Source organism: Bos indicus, chromosome 20 (genome assembly GCF_029378745.1).
Source record: "Bos indicus isolate NIAB-ARS_2022 breed Sahiwal x Tharparkar chromosome 20, NIAB-ARS_B.indTharparkar_mat_pri_1.0, whole genome shotgun sequence".
Classification (NCBI taxonomy): Eukaryota; Metazoa; Chordata; class Mammalia; order Artiodactyla; family Bovidae; genus Bos; species Bos indicus.
Window position 1 is genome coordinate 40,119,231 of NC_091779.1, and position 14,594 is coordinate 40,133,824.

Below are 14,594 nucleotides of genomic sequence, written 5' to 3' on the forward strand. Positions count from 1 at the left end.
ACTAGATGCCAAGAGTACACCTCCCCTCTCATTTGTGACAACCAAAAATGCCTTCAAACATTCCCAAATGTCCCCTGGGGAGGTGGCTGTGGGAATCTCCATTGGGTGAGAAACACCAATCTGTTATTGTTCAGTGACTCAGTCATGTCCAACTCTGAGTGACCCCCATGGACTGCAGCACGCCAGGCTTCCCTGTCCATCACCAACTCCCAGAGTTTGCTCAAACGCATGTCCATCGAGTCAGTGATGCCATCCAACCATCTCATCCTCTGTTGTCCCCTTCTCCTCCTGCCTTCAATCTTTCCCAGCTTCATGGCCTTTTCCAATAAGTCAGCTCTTCACATCGGATGGGCCAAAGTCTTGGAGCTTCAGTTTCAGCATCAGTCCTTCCAGTGAATATTCAGGGTTGATTTCCTTTAAGATTGACTGGCTTGACCTCCTTGCTGTCCAAGGGACTCTCAAGAGTCTTCTCCAGCACCACAGTTCAAAGGCATAAATGACAAGAAAGGGGTCATTAAGACTGGGAAAGTCCATGAGAGTGGGGAGAGAAATGAGCATGGTGCGAGTGGGGAATAACAAGAAAACCAGAGAAAATCAGGGGATGAATAGGATACAGTGAGAATGTGGCTACTCTGTTACAAAGATCAGTGAAGCATACTGTAATTTTAGTATGAATTATGTAATATATAGAAATGTGTGTGTGTGTGTTTCAAGACCCTCAAAGAGCTTATAGTTACCTTGGAAAAGCTTACTGTACTTTGGACATCCTTCAAACAGAAGAATCTGTATCTTCCACCTACACCCATACCAGCGCTTGCTCAGGAAGTTCTGACTACCAATAAGCCAGTAAAATACAAAATTAAACTCTTTCTAATCTTCATTACTCAGAAAACTATAAGTCTTAATCTGAATTTTTTTAAAACTCTTGCTTAGAATAGAAATTTCCTTTAAAATATCAATTTTTATAACTACTGTCTTTGTACTAATCTTTGTCCTAATAGCATACTAAATCTACAGAGTCCATTCTTTATAGAAAAAATTGCAAGATAAACAATCAAATTCATTTATCTGATGTCATAACACCATGCATGTGTGCTAAGTCACTTCAGTCATGCCCAACTCTGTACAACCCTATGGACTGTAGCCTGCCACACTCCTCTGTCTGTGGGATTCTCCAGGCAAGAATACTGGAGTGGGCTGCCATGCCCTCTTCCAGAGGATCTTTCCAATCCACGGATCAAACCCATGTCTCCCACATTGGCAGGCAGGTTCTTTACCACTAATGCCACCTGGGAAGCCCAGCATAACACCAGTGGTTTTTAATCCTGACTCCATATGAAAGTCATCAAAGAATTCTTAACACTGATGCCTTTGACCTAACCTCAAGAGATTCTGGCCATCCAATATAGCAAGGGGGCCTGAACTGATAGCTGATACTTTTTTAAAGATCCCCAAGTGATGATACAGTGAGAATCACTGATATAGGCCAGGTCCTTATGACTTTTACCTAGTACCTGGAATGTTCAGATTGACTAATTATAGAGACAATTAAAAAAAAAAAAAAAACAACAGTATGAGACAATGCATGAGCAGTTATCCACCTGTACTTTAGGTGTGACAGATAATGGACATTCTGGCAAGAAAAAAATTAATAGAAAAAATGGAAAAAGTTGGATTAGATTGTTATTGATTTTATGCTGATTAAACGAGAAAGGTTGCCTTGCCGGAGGTGGTGAATAAATGTGTGGTCTGGGCCTTTTGTCCTACTGAGTTCTTGGAATGTTATACTGTGCTTCTCAGCTATCACTCAGAGCATGTAAACAGTCTTCTGTTATAAATCTCCTATAAATATAAAACAAGATTCTTTTATAAATCTCCTCAAAGAGGTGGGATCATGGCAGACACCAAAACGAATGAGCTGGACAACAGAGAACAGTTTGGCAATAGCTCCTGAGTCCTGGGCCTGGAAGACCTTTGCAGGGAAATAAAGAGGGTGGATTTCACCTTAAACTAGGAGCAAACATATGCAAGATGTCCCCAGGAGTCTGTGAAGGCAGCTTCAGAAAGAGAAACAAGAAAGTCTATTATCATCTTTTAGTAACGTAGCTGAAAGCCTTGTAGTAAGTAGTTAGATAAATTGGACTTTCAGTCAGCTCACATTAAGGCCCTTCCAGAATGGCATTTGATTTATTTGATAGTGTGTCTGGCCTCCCATAGAAATGTCAGAGATAGGACAGAGTGATTAGATTAACACAGAGGGCATTTACTTGGTGTCATATCATATGGTCCCAATATTAGCTCTTTATCTAAACAAGATGGCCAGATGTTAAATACCAGGGACTAAATGCTGCTGCTGCTAAGTCACTTCAGTCATGTCTGATTCTGTGCGACCCCATAGACGGCAGCCCACCAGGCTCCCCTGTCCCTGGGATTCTCCAGGCAAGAACACTGGAGTGGGTTGCCATTTCCTTCTCCAATGCATGAAAGTGAAAAGTGAAAGTGAAGTCACTCAGTTGTGTCTGACCCTCAGCAACGTCATGGACTGCAGCCTTCCAGGCTCTTCTGTTCATGGGATTTTCCAGGCAAGAGGACTGGAGTGGGTTGCCATTGCCAAGTAATCTTAATTACTTATTAACTGAAGAACGTAATAGAATTGAGGAAAAGCTTTCTTCTAGTATATTTAACCAGAGATTAAAAGTATGAGAATCAAAGAAGTTCTACTCAAATAAACTAATATTTTGTAGACATAAGTGGTAGTACATTAACCTACTTCAAAATTTGATACTATCTCAAGGTCAGAAGATTTCCTTAAAGTCAAGAATAAAGGAATTCACACGTTGTACTGTTTTCCCATGAAAAACAAATATTCTATTTAATTCCTGCATGGAGGGATGAATAAGCATACTACACATCTAAGCAATGGTGGACCCAAAGTGCGCTGGGTCAAGACCCCTGTTCTGTATTTGATATTGAGGAAGATTTGGACAATGATGAAGAAGGAGGAAAAGAGACGGCTCTGAAGAGGGTTCCTTGGCACTTTCAAAAGTGACTTTAGTGTAACCACAGGGCCCCGCATCCTAGAACCTTGAGGCAATCAACCATGATAGCAGGTAGAGGAAAATCACACATCTTCCTTTTTCCCTAGAGAATCCAGAATATTAATTTAGCAAACAGTTTCAACTATTCAACTTATCAAGAACAGCTGCCAAAAAAACAAGAGATTATCTTACTTAATACATTTCTTCTTTTCCTACTTCTTTCTTTTAAAGCGACCAGTGAGAATATTCACAGGTAGACTGAAGGAGATGGAGGAGGGAGAGAGTGATGACAATGCCCCTGACTGATCATCTTATACATAATTGAAAATTAATTAAGTGTATCATATTGAAACATAAAAATATTCAGTTAGGAGCCAGGAGACTTAGATTCTAATTGGGTTCTTTTAGTCAATAGCAGCAGTTAAAACAATATTTACAATTACAAATGATTGAGCTTGTATTATGTCAGGCTCTGTACTATGCACTGTACATAAATTGGTATTTCAGTACATGAATGACACTCATTTGAAGTCAATATTTTACATCCATTCAACAGTTATGGAGAGTAAGGCTTAAACTTGCTTGAGGTTTCACAATAGAAAACAGGACCTCAATTTTCTTGTCTGAGAAGAGAGAGGATTTGGTGGGAGGGTCGTTTTTTCATTTAAAGACATGCTTACTTATCATCTACTTATGTCAAGTATTCTGCGGAGTTCCATAGCTGTGATTGAACCAGCTAGCCATGGCCCTGTCTGCAGAGCGCCCTCTACTGGCCTGAAACATCTTCAGGGACCTCCCAACTCTGTAATCAGCGTTTCTGTTCTGGATTTCTATCTAGTGGTTGAAGGGCATGTGTATCGACTCAGGCTGATCTTTTCTCACATGTCCACGTGTGTCTGCAGGTGGTGGGCAGGGGAGTGGGAAGCATGTTCTGCAACATGTGGGCCCCATGGAGAGAAGAAGCGAACGGTGCTGTGCATCCAGACCATGGGCTCGGATGAGCAGGCTCTCCCCACTCAAGACTGCCAGCATCTACTGAAGCCCAAGACCCTCGTGTCCTGCAACAGAGACATCCTATGTCCATCAGACTGGACGGTGGGCAACTGGAGTGAGGTGAGCCGAGGGGTTAAAAGGGACACCGGGGTTATTCGTGCTTCATCAGCCCTCTCACCCATCCTCCTCATTAACCAATCCAAAGTGACAGGGGATGAGGTGCACAGTGGCCTGTTTTCTGCATTTCCCACCTCCCAGTATCCTATCTCGCTTGTTTTCCATTCTTACAAGATCTTTCTCTCATCTGGTCAGATACCTACCTGCCTGGAATGACCTGGATCTTACATACTCAGGCTCACGACAGCTAATTGAAAAATCTTCAGGATTTTTTGCTGGTCCGTTGTTAAACCATTGGGAACAAATCAAGGCTCTCCCACCTACCCCAAAAGCTGGCTTGCCAAACATTTACCGGAACTTATGTTTCAGACTAAAACTAAAGGAGAGTCACTCTAACTGGAATGATAGACAATGTGCTTGCTACTTGGAGAAGCCTCTTAAACCATCCATCTGTTCAGACCTGATGAAGGTTTGGGATGTGTACTATTAGTCACATAAATTCAAATAGTGTTGCATTTCCCCACAATTAATCTGATCTGATTCGCAAAGTATGACTAGAAATCCATAGGCTAGGAGATCATGAAATACTTCCAGGCTTTAATTTTCTTTGGGTCACCAGGGGACCTAAACTGTCAGGACTTTTGCTACCAGAGTCTGTAGTAGAAGTAGACCTCTGCTTTCTCCAAGGGTGCTGGCGTCTCCAGGGGCTTTGCTCTGCTTCCCTGTGTGTATTTCAGTCAGTGACCTAAGGAATGACTAGAAAATAAATGACTTTGTAAAACCAACAGGCCAGAATATATTGATGGTTGTTGACTTCTTATGAGCTTCCTTGGAAAGCCACATGGTTGCCATGATAATGCTACTATTGACCACAGTATCTTAGAATTCATCTTAGACTCACTGTCAGAGAAATGGAAAATATTTGATTCAGGAGAAAGCCACAGGAAGTGGATTAGAATTAAGTCTGGTGGATAAAGGGGTAATCTGATCCATTTGGATAAGACCTTTATGTTTAAAGTGATTCTTGATTATAAGTAATGCTATTGCTTTTCATAGCTTATAAAGTACTATCTAAAGAAGAATTCAGCTGTGCAGCAAAGTGAATTAGGTATATGTCTACATATATTCACTCTTTTTTAGATTGCCTTCTCATTTAGGTCCCCACAGAATACTGAGTAGAGTTCCCTGTGTTATACAGTAGGTCCTCATTAGTTATCTATTTTATGCATGGCAGTGTACATGTCAATCCCAGTCTCCTAATTCATCCCACCCCACTTCCCCCTTGGTAATCATAAGTTTGTTTTCTACATCTGTGACTCTGTTTCTGCTTTGCAAATAAATTCATCTGTATCATTTTTGTAGATCCACATACAAGTGATACCACATGATATCTGTTTCCCTCTTTCTGATTTACTTCACTCTGCAGGACAGTCTCCAGATCAATCCACAGCTCTGCAGATGGCATTATTTCATTCCTTTTTTATGGCTGAGTAATATTCCATTGTATATATGTGCCATCTCTTCTTTATCCATTCCTCTGTTGATGGACATCTAGGTTGCTTCCATGTCCCAGCTAGTGTAACTAGCGCTGCAGTGAAAGTCGGGGCGCATGCACCCTCTTGAATTCTGGTTTTCTCTGGATATATGCCTAAGAATGGAATTGCTGGGTTGTATGGTAGTTCTATTTTTATTTTTTTAAGGAAGTTCTATACTGTTCTCCATAGTAGCTGTTTATTTTGTTATTTTTTATTATTTGTTTAAAACTGGTGTTTATTCACCAATTTACATTCCCACTAACACTGTAAAAAGGGTTCCCTTTTCTCTACACCTTCTCCAGCATTTATTCTTTATAGGTTTTTTGATGGTGGCCATTCTAACCTGTGTGAGGTAATACCTCATTGAGGTTTTGATTCATATTTCTCTAATAATTAGTGATGTTGAACATCTTTTCATGTGTTTTTTTGGCTATCTGTATGTCTTCTTTGGATAAACATTTATTTAGGTTTTTAGATTGGGTTTGTTTGTTTCTTTTTTTTTTTTATATTGAGATGCATGAGTTGTTTGTATATTTTGGAAATTAATCCCTTGTCAGTTGCTTCATTTGCAAATATTTTCTCCCATTCTGAAGATTGCCTTTTTATTTTGTTTATGGTTTCTTTTGCTATGCAAAAGTTTTTAAGTTTAATTAGATCCCATTTGTTTATTTTTATTTTCATTACTCTAGGAGGTGGATCAAAAAAGATCTTGCTGTGATTTATGTCAGAAAGTATTCCGCCTATATTTTTCTCTGAGAGTTTTATAGTATCTGGCCTTACTTTTTTGTCTTTAATCCATTTTGAATTTATTTTTGTATATGGTATTAGGAAGTGTTCTGATTTCATTATTTCACAGGTAGCTGTCTAGTTTTCCCAGCCCTACTTATTGAAGAGACTATCTTTTCTCCATCGTATATTCTTGCCTCCTTTGTCATAGATTAAGTGACCACAGGTGCATAGGTTTATCTCTGGACATTCTGTTTGGTTCCATTGATCTATATTTGTGGTTTTGTGCCAGTACCATACTGTTTTGATGACTGTAGCTTTGTAGTATAGTCTGAAGTCATGGACCTGAGTTGGGAGAATGCTATGATGTACCACCCATACACATTTTCAGAAGTAAAGGGCTTATATTCAGCTGTTGGGACAACTCTGAAGGGCTATCCCAGGACCAGAGCTTCTCTTGAGACTGGCTAAACCTGTTGTCAGGCCTGCATCATGGCACCATCTATCCTAGGCTGTATCCTGTTTCCTTTCCCTCTTTCTGACAGGAGTTGGTTTCCAGAGTCTTCCTAATAAAAGCCATGCTAGCTAAATACCTCAGAGTCTGTCTCCTTGAAAACTTACCCTGCAACACTGAGTTAGACTCAAGGATCTTCTAGCAGTCTCAAGCAACTTAGTTTTTAGGAGACTGTATCTAATATGACTTCTGCAGGGCAGCCATGATTCCTGATTCCCATAAGATGTGCCTCTTCTAAAATCTTTCCTCAGCCCCACTGCTCTTAGAGACCAGGTTCTGGGCAGCAAAACTAATTCCAGACTCTACCTACTGGTAGAGATGAGGCCCAGAGGATATTGCCTGACTTGGGTAGGATTAACCCAGGAACTGTTCAGGCTAATTGAGAATGAATTCTCTTCATGGATGTTTGAACTGGGAATACGAAGATTTAAGATGAAATTCACTTTTTTGATCCAAAGCAGTGTTTCTCATTTTTTTTTTTCCCCAATGGACTTCCCTGGTGGCTCAGACAGTAAAGAATCTGTCTGCAGATTCTTGCCTGCAATGCAGAAGACCTGGGTTCAATCCCTGGGTCAGAAAGATCCCCTGGAGAAGGAAATGGCTCCTTAAGTGCCTTTTTAGAGGCTCTTTCCCAATTGTCTTCCTCCATCATGACTTTATTTTCAAGGAGGGAAGTGGTTTGTGTGTGTGTGTGTGTGTGTGTGTTGAGATATAATTCACATACCATAAAATTCACCCATTGAAAGTGTACAAACAAATGACCTTTAGTATATTTGCAGAGTAATACAGTCACTACCACAGTAATTTAAGAATGTTTTCATCAACTCCTAAATAAACCCTGCATGCATTAATCATCATCCCAGGTCCCTACCTTCATTCCCCAGCCCTAGACAATCATTAATCCACTTTGTATTTCCAGAGATCTGCCTTTCTGAACGTTTCATATGAAAGAATTATATAATACATAATCATAGGGCAGATATACTATGTATTTATTTATGTACTATGTATATATCTGTGCTTTATACATAAAGAGGGTGAGGTTTTTTAACTCACTCCACCCCAGAACCAGTCTTCATTGCCCCCACTGAGAATGAATGATCCTGTGACACTTAGTTTCTATGCAGAATTTTCCTGACCAGCTGCAGATATCAAAACTGTTCATTTGACAATATATGATTATTAAAAAAAAAATTCAAAATTTTGTATAAGCAAAGGTACCATCTCTGAAGATAACTATTGGAAAGCAGAAAACTCTCATTTGAATACAACCATTTTGATAACTGTATTTCTAAAACTATTAGCTCAAAGTCACAATAGGTTTATTTCGCTTCTGCATGCGTGCATAAAAAGTCACTTCAGTCATGTCCAACTCTGAGACACTATGGACTGTAACCTGCCACCCTTATTTAACTTCTAATTCTGTACATAGTACTCTCAGGAGCAGCTGGGTGGAAATTAAAAAAGGATATAGTTCCTTTATTGTAATAACTGCTAATCAAATGGGAGAGCAAGGACCCCCAAAAAAAGAAAGACAAAGGTGTATATGCAAAGAAAACATCTACAACCTAATCCAGACCTGTTGCTGGTATTGCACTGATTCATGTGAACACATAAATAACAGGCCAGGGTATTTCCCTGCTGTTCCTGGGAATCTATAATCACAGCCTGTGGCTGGCCTGACCTATTAGTCCACTGCCAACCTCGATTGCTGTAAATTGCAGTGTTGTCAAAATAAGGCCGAATGGAGTACTGTGACTGGTCCATTAAAACTGTTTACCAAAAGTGTGTTGGCTGCATCCAAAGCAGTTAATAATTCTTGTCATGTAGAATTTACTAATTGCCAGAATCTTCATGCCTTTTCAAGGGACCACAATTACATATTTGGCTGAGGAGTCCTTTTCATTGTGTTTCTGTTTCTGGGGAGCAAAACGATGTGCCTCACTGGACAACAAAGGACTGAAATGTTGGCACCAAGTGACAAGTGCTGGAGTCTGTTGTCCTGAATAGAGGCCACTGCATAGTATAGTGAGGCAGACATGGAATGCAGTGTCCAGGTGCACTGAGAGGCTGAGCTGCTGCCTTCATTTAGAGGTGTTGTCAGGAGAGGTGCTTTTAGTTAAATCAGCATCAGAATATTCATTGAGTGGTATCTTCCTTTTTTCCCCCTCTGCTGTCTTGCTAATGTCTGTACACATTAGCCCTCTAATGAGCTTTGCTGAAGCATGAATGTCTTTGACATTCTGTACTGGGAAATGTTTTAAGAGACAATACAGTGTTTACAAAAGAAAGTGAAAGTGAAGTCACTCAGTCGTATCCGACTCTTTGTGACCCCATGGACTGTAGCCTATCAGGCTCCTCCATCCATGGGATTCTCCAGGCAGGAATACTGGAGTGGGTTGCCATTTCCTTCTCCAGGAGATCTTCCCAACCCAGGGATTGAACCTGGGTCTCCCACATTGTAGGCAGACATTTAACCATCTGAGCCACCAGGGAAGTCCTTAAAAAAGAAGTCAGCCAATAAACTTAGAAGTGATAAAATCAAGAAAGGAGTAATTTTTCCTACAATTGCACCCAACTGATTAAGAAAAATATGTACTTACTTTTCAAATAAGGGGCCACAAAATAGGAAAAGAAAAAAAGATGATATAGTGACTCCTGCTACACGTAGTATTTATGGTCTGGATTTTGTCCTGAGATCAACTATGATGCTTTTATAAGCCTGTAGAATGATCCTCCCTGGGATGACCAAGGTAAGGAGAAGAGGCAAATCCATGAGATGCCCTTCCTGTGAAGAGACCACTGAGAGGAGGGTGGGCTTATCTGTGCCAGGCTGGACCACTCCTCCCTGACCCAGGAGATGTCAGAAGAAGGAGGTCTCTCCCTTCCCAGGGAGAGTCAGTGGCTGCCCCCAAAGACAGCTTTCCTACTCCCTGTGACCAGCTCCTTCCCCTCTAAGTTCATGTTATAGACACCAGACTCCCACCCCCAATCTCAGGAATCAAGAATCTTATTCTGGTTTCGCCCAGCCTACTTGCTGGGCTTGGAGGGTCCAAAAGGGGGGCTCTATTGTAAACAAAGATAAGTATCAAAGTTTCTGTGGCTCCCACTAGATACCCTACTTTAGTGACATGCCTTTTCAGAGGTGGCCAGTCTAGTGGTGAAGAGCCTGCACCTCCCTCTACCAGGTCCAAATCCTGGCTTTGCCACTTAACAGATGTGTGAATTTAATCCCTCTGTGGTTACTTGTATTTTCCTGTGACTTGTTTCCTCTATCTCTAAAATGAGGATAACAGCAGTGCTTAGACTCTAGGGAAGCTGTGAGGATGAAATGAGCTAATATTCCTAAAATTCTCATAAGAAGAATACCTGGCACATAATAAGCTCTATATCATTTTTTAGTAAATGATCTATAATCATTTTTTAGTAAAGTGAATAAATAGATGGAAATAGTAAGAATATCATCCATCTTTTGTTGGCTGTTTTCCACTCTGTTTAAATATCTCATTTCATTCTTGAACTCTATGAGTTTGATTTTATTTCATTAATTCCCATATTTCTCCCAGCAGTTAGACTAATAGATTTCCTGGGATAGTAATTTTCCTAGGTTTTCCAGCCTTGGCAAGCTCTAACTGAGCTAGTGTTAAGCTTCTCTCAACCTTTGCTCATTTAGAAAGACAGGATTATCATAAAGTTTGATGATAATCCATGTGAGCCCTTCACATAGTGCCTCAGTCAGTTCAGTTCAGTTCAGTCACTCAGTCGTGTCCGACTCTTTGCGACCCCATGAATCGCAGCACGCCAGGCCTCCCTGTCCATCACCAACTCCTGGAGTTCACTCAGACTCATGTCCATCGAGTCAGTGATGCCATCCAGCCATCTCATCCTCTGTCATCCGCTTCTCCTCCTGCCCCCAATCCCTCCCAGCATCAGAGTCTTTTCCAATGAGTCAACTCTTCACATGAGGTGGCCAAAGTACTGGAGTTTCAGCTTTAGCATCATTCCTTCCAAAGAAATCCCAGGGCTGATCTCCTTCAGAATGGACTGGTTGGATCTCCTTGCAGTCCAAGGGACTTTTAAGAGTCTTCTCCAACACCACAGTTCAAAAGCATCGATTCTTCGGCGCTCAGCTTTCTTCATGCCTGGCAAATAGTAAAGTGAAAGTGAAAGTCACTCAGGCATGTCTGACTCTTTGCCACCCCGTGGACTATACAGTCTATGGAATTCTCCAGGCCAGAATATTGGACTAGTTAGCCTTTCCCTTCTCCAAGGGATTGTCCCAACCCAGGGATCGAACCCAGGTCTCCTACATTGCAGGAGGATTCTTTATCAGCTGAGCCACCAGGGAAGCCCAAGAATACTGGAATATTCACTAAATGGGAGCTTTATTATCAGGCAAGAAGACAAGGGTCTGTTTCCATGTTACTCTTACTTTGCAAGCCTTGTCCGGTCAGTGACACCCAAGTTCCCTGACAGAATGGATCTGTGGCCCTTGCATTTTCTTTAAAAAAAAAAAAAAAATTTATTGGAGTATAGTTGATTTAAGTGTTGTGCTAGTGTCTACTGTATGGCAAAGGGAATCAGTTGTACATATACATATAACAACTCTTTTTAAGATTCATTTTTCAAACAGGTCATTACAGAGTCCTGAGGAGAGTTCTCAGTGCTATAGCAATGCACTCCAGTATTCTTGCCTGGAAAAGCCCATGGACAGAGGAGCTTGGTGGGCTACAATCCATAGGTCGCACAGAGTCAGACACGACTGAGCACACACACATACACAGCAGTGTTCATATATCAATCCCAGTCTCCCAATTTACCCCTCTCAACCCTTGCCCCTGGCAACCATGTTTGTCTTCTACATCTGTGACTCTATTTCTGTTTTGTAAGTTTATTTGTACCCAGTTTTTAAGATGCCATATATAAGCAATATATAATATTAGTCTTTCTCTGACTTACTTCACTCAGTATGACAAGCTCTACATCCATCCATGTTGCTGCAAATGGCATTCCCTCATTCTTTTTTATGATATTCCACTGTATATATGTACCCTAACTTCGTTTCCCATTCCTCTGTTAATGAGCATGCCCTGGCTTCCAAATCCTGGCTACTGTAAATAGTGCTACAGTGAACACTGGGGTGCATATATCTCTTTGAATTATGGCTTTCTCTGGGAATATGCCAAGGAATGGGGTCGCTGGGTCATATGGTAGTTCTTATAGCAAAAAAACAAACAATCCAGTTTTTAAAAGTGGCAGAAAATCTAAATAGACATTTCTCCAAAGAAGACATATAGATATGAAAAAATGCTCAACATCACTAATTATTAGAGAAATGCAAATCAAAACTACAATAACATATCATCTCACACAGGTCAGAAGAGCCACCATCTAAAGACACCAAAGGTCTACAAATAATAAATGCTGGAGAGGGTGTGGACAAAAGGGAATCCTTCTACAATGTAGTGGGGAACATGTATTGGCCCCTGCATCTTCATCTAACTCCCTCTCTGAGCTCAGAGCCCTTTTATGCAGGGGCACATGGCTAAGTGCCGGCAAGGTTTTCATGGACCCACAAAAGTGTTTGAAAAACAAAATACTGTGTTGCTCCAACAAAGGAAAGGACACTGTAAAATCAGAAATCAATATTTAATCACATATTAAAAACAAATGATTATCAAGCATTTAGTATGTATATTAAACACCTTTGTAGGTATTACCAGGCTTACCAGGTGGCTCAGTGGTAAAGAATCCACCTACCAATACAGGAGACCCAGGAGACGTGGGTTTGATCCCTGGGTCAGGAAGATCCCCTAGAGGAGGAAATGGCCACCCATTCCAGTATTCTTGCCTGGAAAATCCCAGGGACAGAGGAGCCTGGTGAGCTACAGCCCATATGGTCGCAAAGAGTCAAACACGACTGAGCACACCATGGCCTCATTAGCCCCATTTCACTGGAAAAGAAAGAGAGGCATAGAGATATTTAGAAACTTGTCCAAAGTCACACAGCCTTTAAGCAATGGAGCCAGGATTTAACTGCTGGCAACATTTTACTCTGAACTCTGGCATACAGGTCTCAAACATCTGCAAAATGTAACAACATGTCAGCTTTCAGTGTTCATAAAAATGTATTCTGTTTAGGAAACAATTTGTAGGCTGGCTTTTCTCACTTTGCTGGCATTCCAGACTATGTGTAATGATTGCAGAGAAATCAGAGCCACTCATAAATTAAATGAGTGGTCCTCACCAAATGTTTTCAAAAGCAAAAGAATAAAAAGCTTTTCAAATTGTTTTTACAGAAGATTATATGTCACTTGAGACTAGAGATGGTTTTTAATATATTGGATGGGCCTTAGGGTAGAGCCTCAAAAGCAGACATGCTCAGGGTCTGCAGAGATCTTTAATCTCCTCTCTTTGTGCATGACCAAAGCACACAAACAAACAAATGAATACAACAATTAATTAGGCCAGCTCCTGAGAATTTATTATGTGCAAAGCTGTTCACATGGGTTTTGGCTTCCACGTGTGACCAGATAGACTAAATGTTTCACGATCAAGCTCTCCTGGCTCTTCAAACAGAAGGCACTGCAGCAAATGCCCATGGCTTATCTGTTGCTAAATGAAAACAGGCACGCAAAACTCATGTGAAGAGCCACAGGAGTTCCTGAAAACTGCAGGGAGATGGCACGGAAGGTGAGAAGACATGCCTGAGTCAGTTACTCTCAGTATTCCCCAGTTTCATTCAAGGTCCCGGACAGTCATGTGAGACTGGACACCTGATGCTTTAGTCTTGACCACCTGCTCTTTTGACATGTCACCTCTGCAAGTGCCAGCATCTCAGTTCTTCCCAGATGCCAGCAGCCCATGCTTTGCCAGGTTTCCTGGAGAACACATGTAAGCACCTTGTCTGAAACAGCTACTTGAAGAAAACCAGTTGGGGGTCATACTGATTCTCCACAGTGCTGTATATTTGCTTGCTCGGGCTGCCTTAACAAAGTACCACAAACTGGGCACCTTAAACAATAGAAATGTACTGTCTCACCAATTTTGTAATGTTGACTGCAAAAATGCACAGCCTCAAAGTCAAGAGTTATGTTTTATTTGGTGAACAAAAGGGAGGCATTAAGCCTGAGATGCAACCTCTCAGATAGCTCTGAGGGACTGTACCAAAGAGGTAAGGGAGGAGCCAGAGTATAGAGGTTTCTCAGGTGGCACTAGGTAAAGAACCAGCCTGCCAATACAGGGGACATAAGAGATGCGGACTCAATCCCTGGGTAGGGAAGATCCCCTGGAGGAGGGCATGGCACCCCACTCCCGTATTTTTGCCTGGAGAATCTCATGGTGAACTATTGTCCGTAGGGTCGCAAAGAGTTAGACATGACTGAAGTGACTTAGCATGCATAGTTGACTTACAGTGTTGCACAAAACAGAAAAGAATCACAGATTTAGAAAACAAACTTGTGGTCGTTAAGGGGGAGAGGCAGGGGAGGGGTAAACTGGAAGCTTGGGATTGACATTGAGGTTTTTGCCACAAAGACCAGGTAGTTGGAACTCAGCAGGGCCCAGCGAGATATGAACTCACGACCCTGGTTTACAAGACCAGTGCTCTAACCCCTGAGCTATAGGGCCTCATATCTAAAGATTAGCATTAATTAAAGAAAACCAGGTATC

General features: G+C 41.3%; 1 protein-coding gene across 1 annotated transcript in view; it reads left to right on the forward strand.

Moving 5' to 3' along the window:
• The window catches only part of ADAMTS12 (ADAM metallopeptidase with thrombospondin type 1 motif 12), a 392,866-nt gene that overhangs the window by 314,518 nt on the left and 63,754 nt on the right, over nucleotides 1-14,594 (forward strand). The window contains exon 18 of the mRNA XM_019982926.2: nucleotides 3,941-4,151. Within this exon, the coding sequence (XP_019838485.2) occupies nucleotides 3,941-4,151 (211 nt within the window). The remainder of the gene's footprint in view (nucleotides 1-3,940; nucleotides 4,152-14,594) is intronic.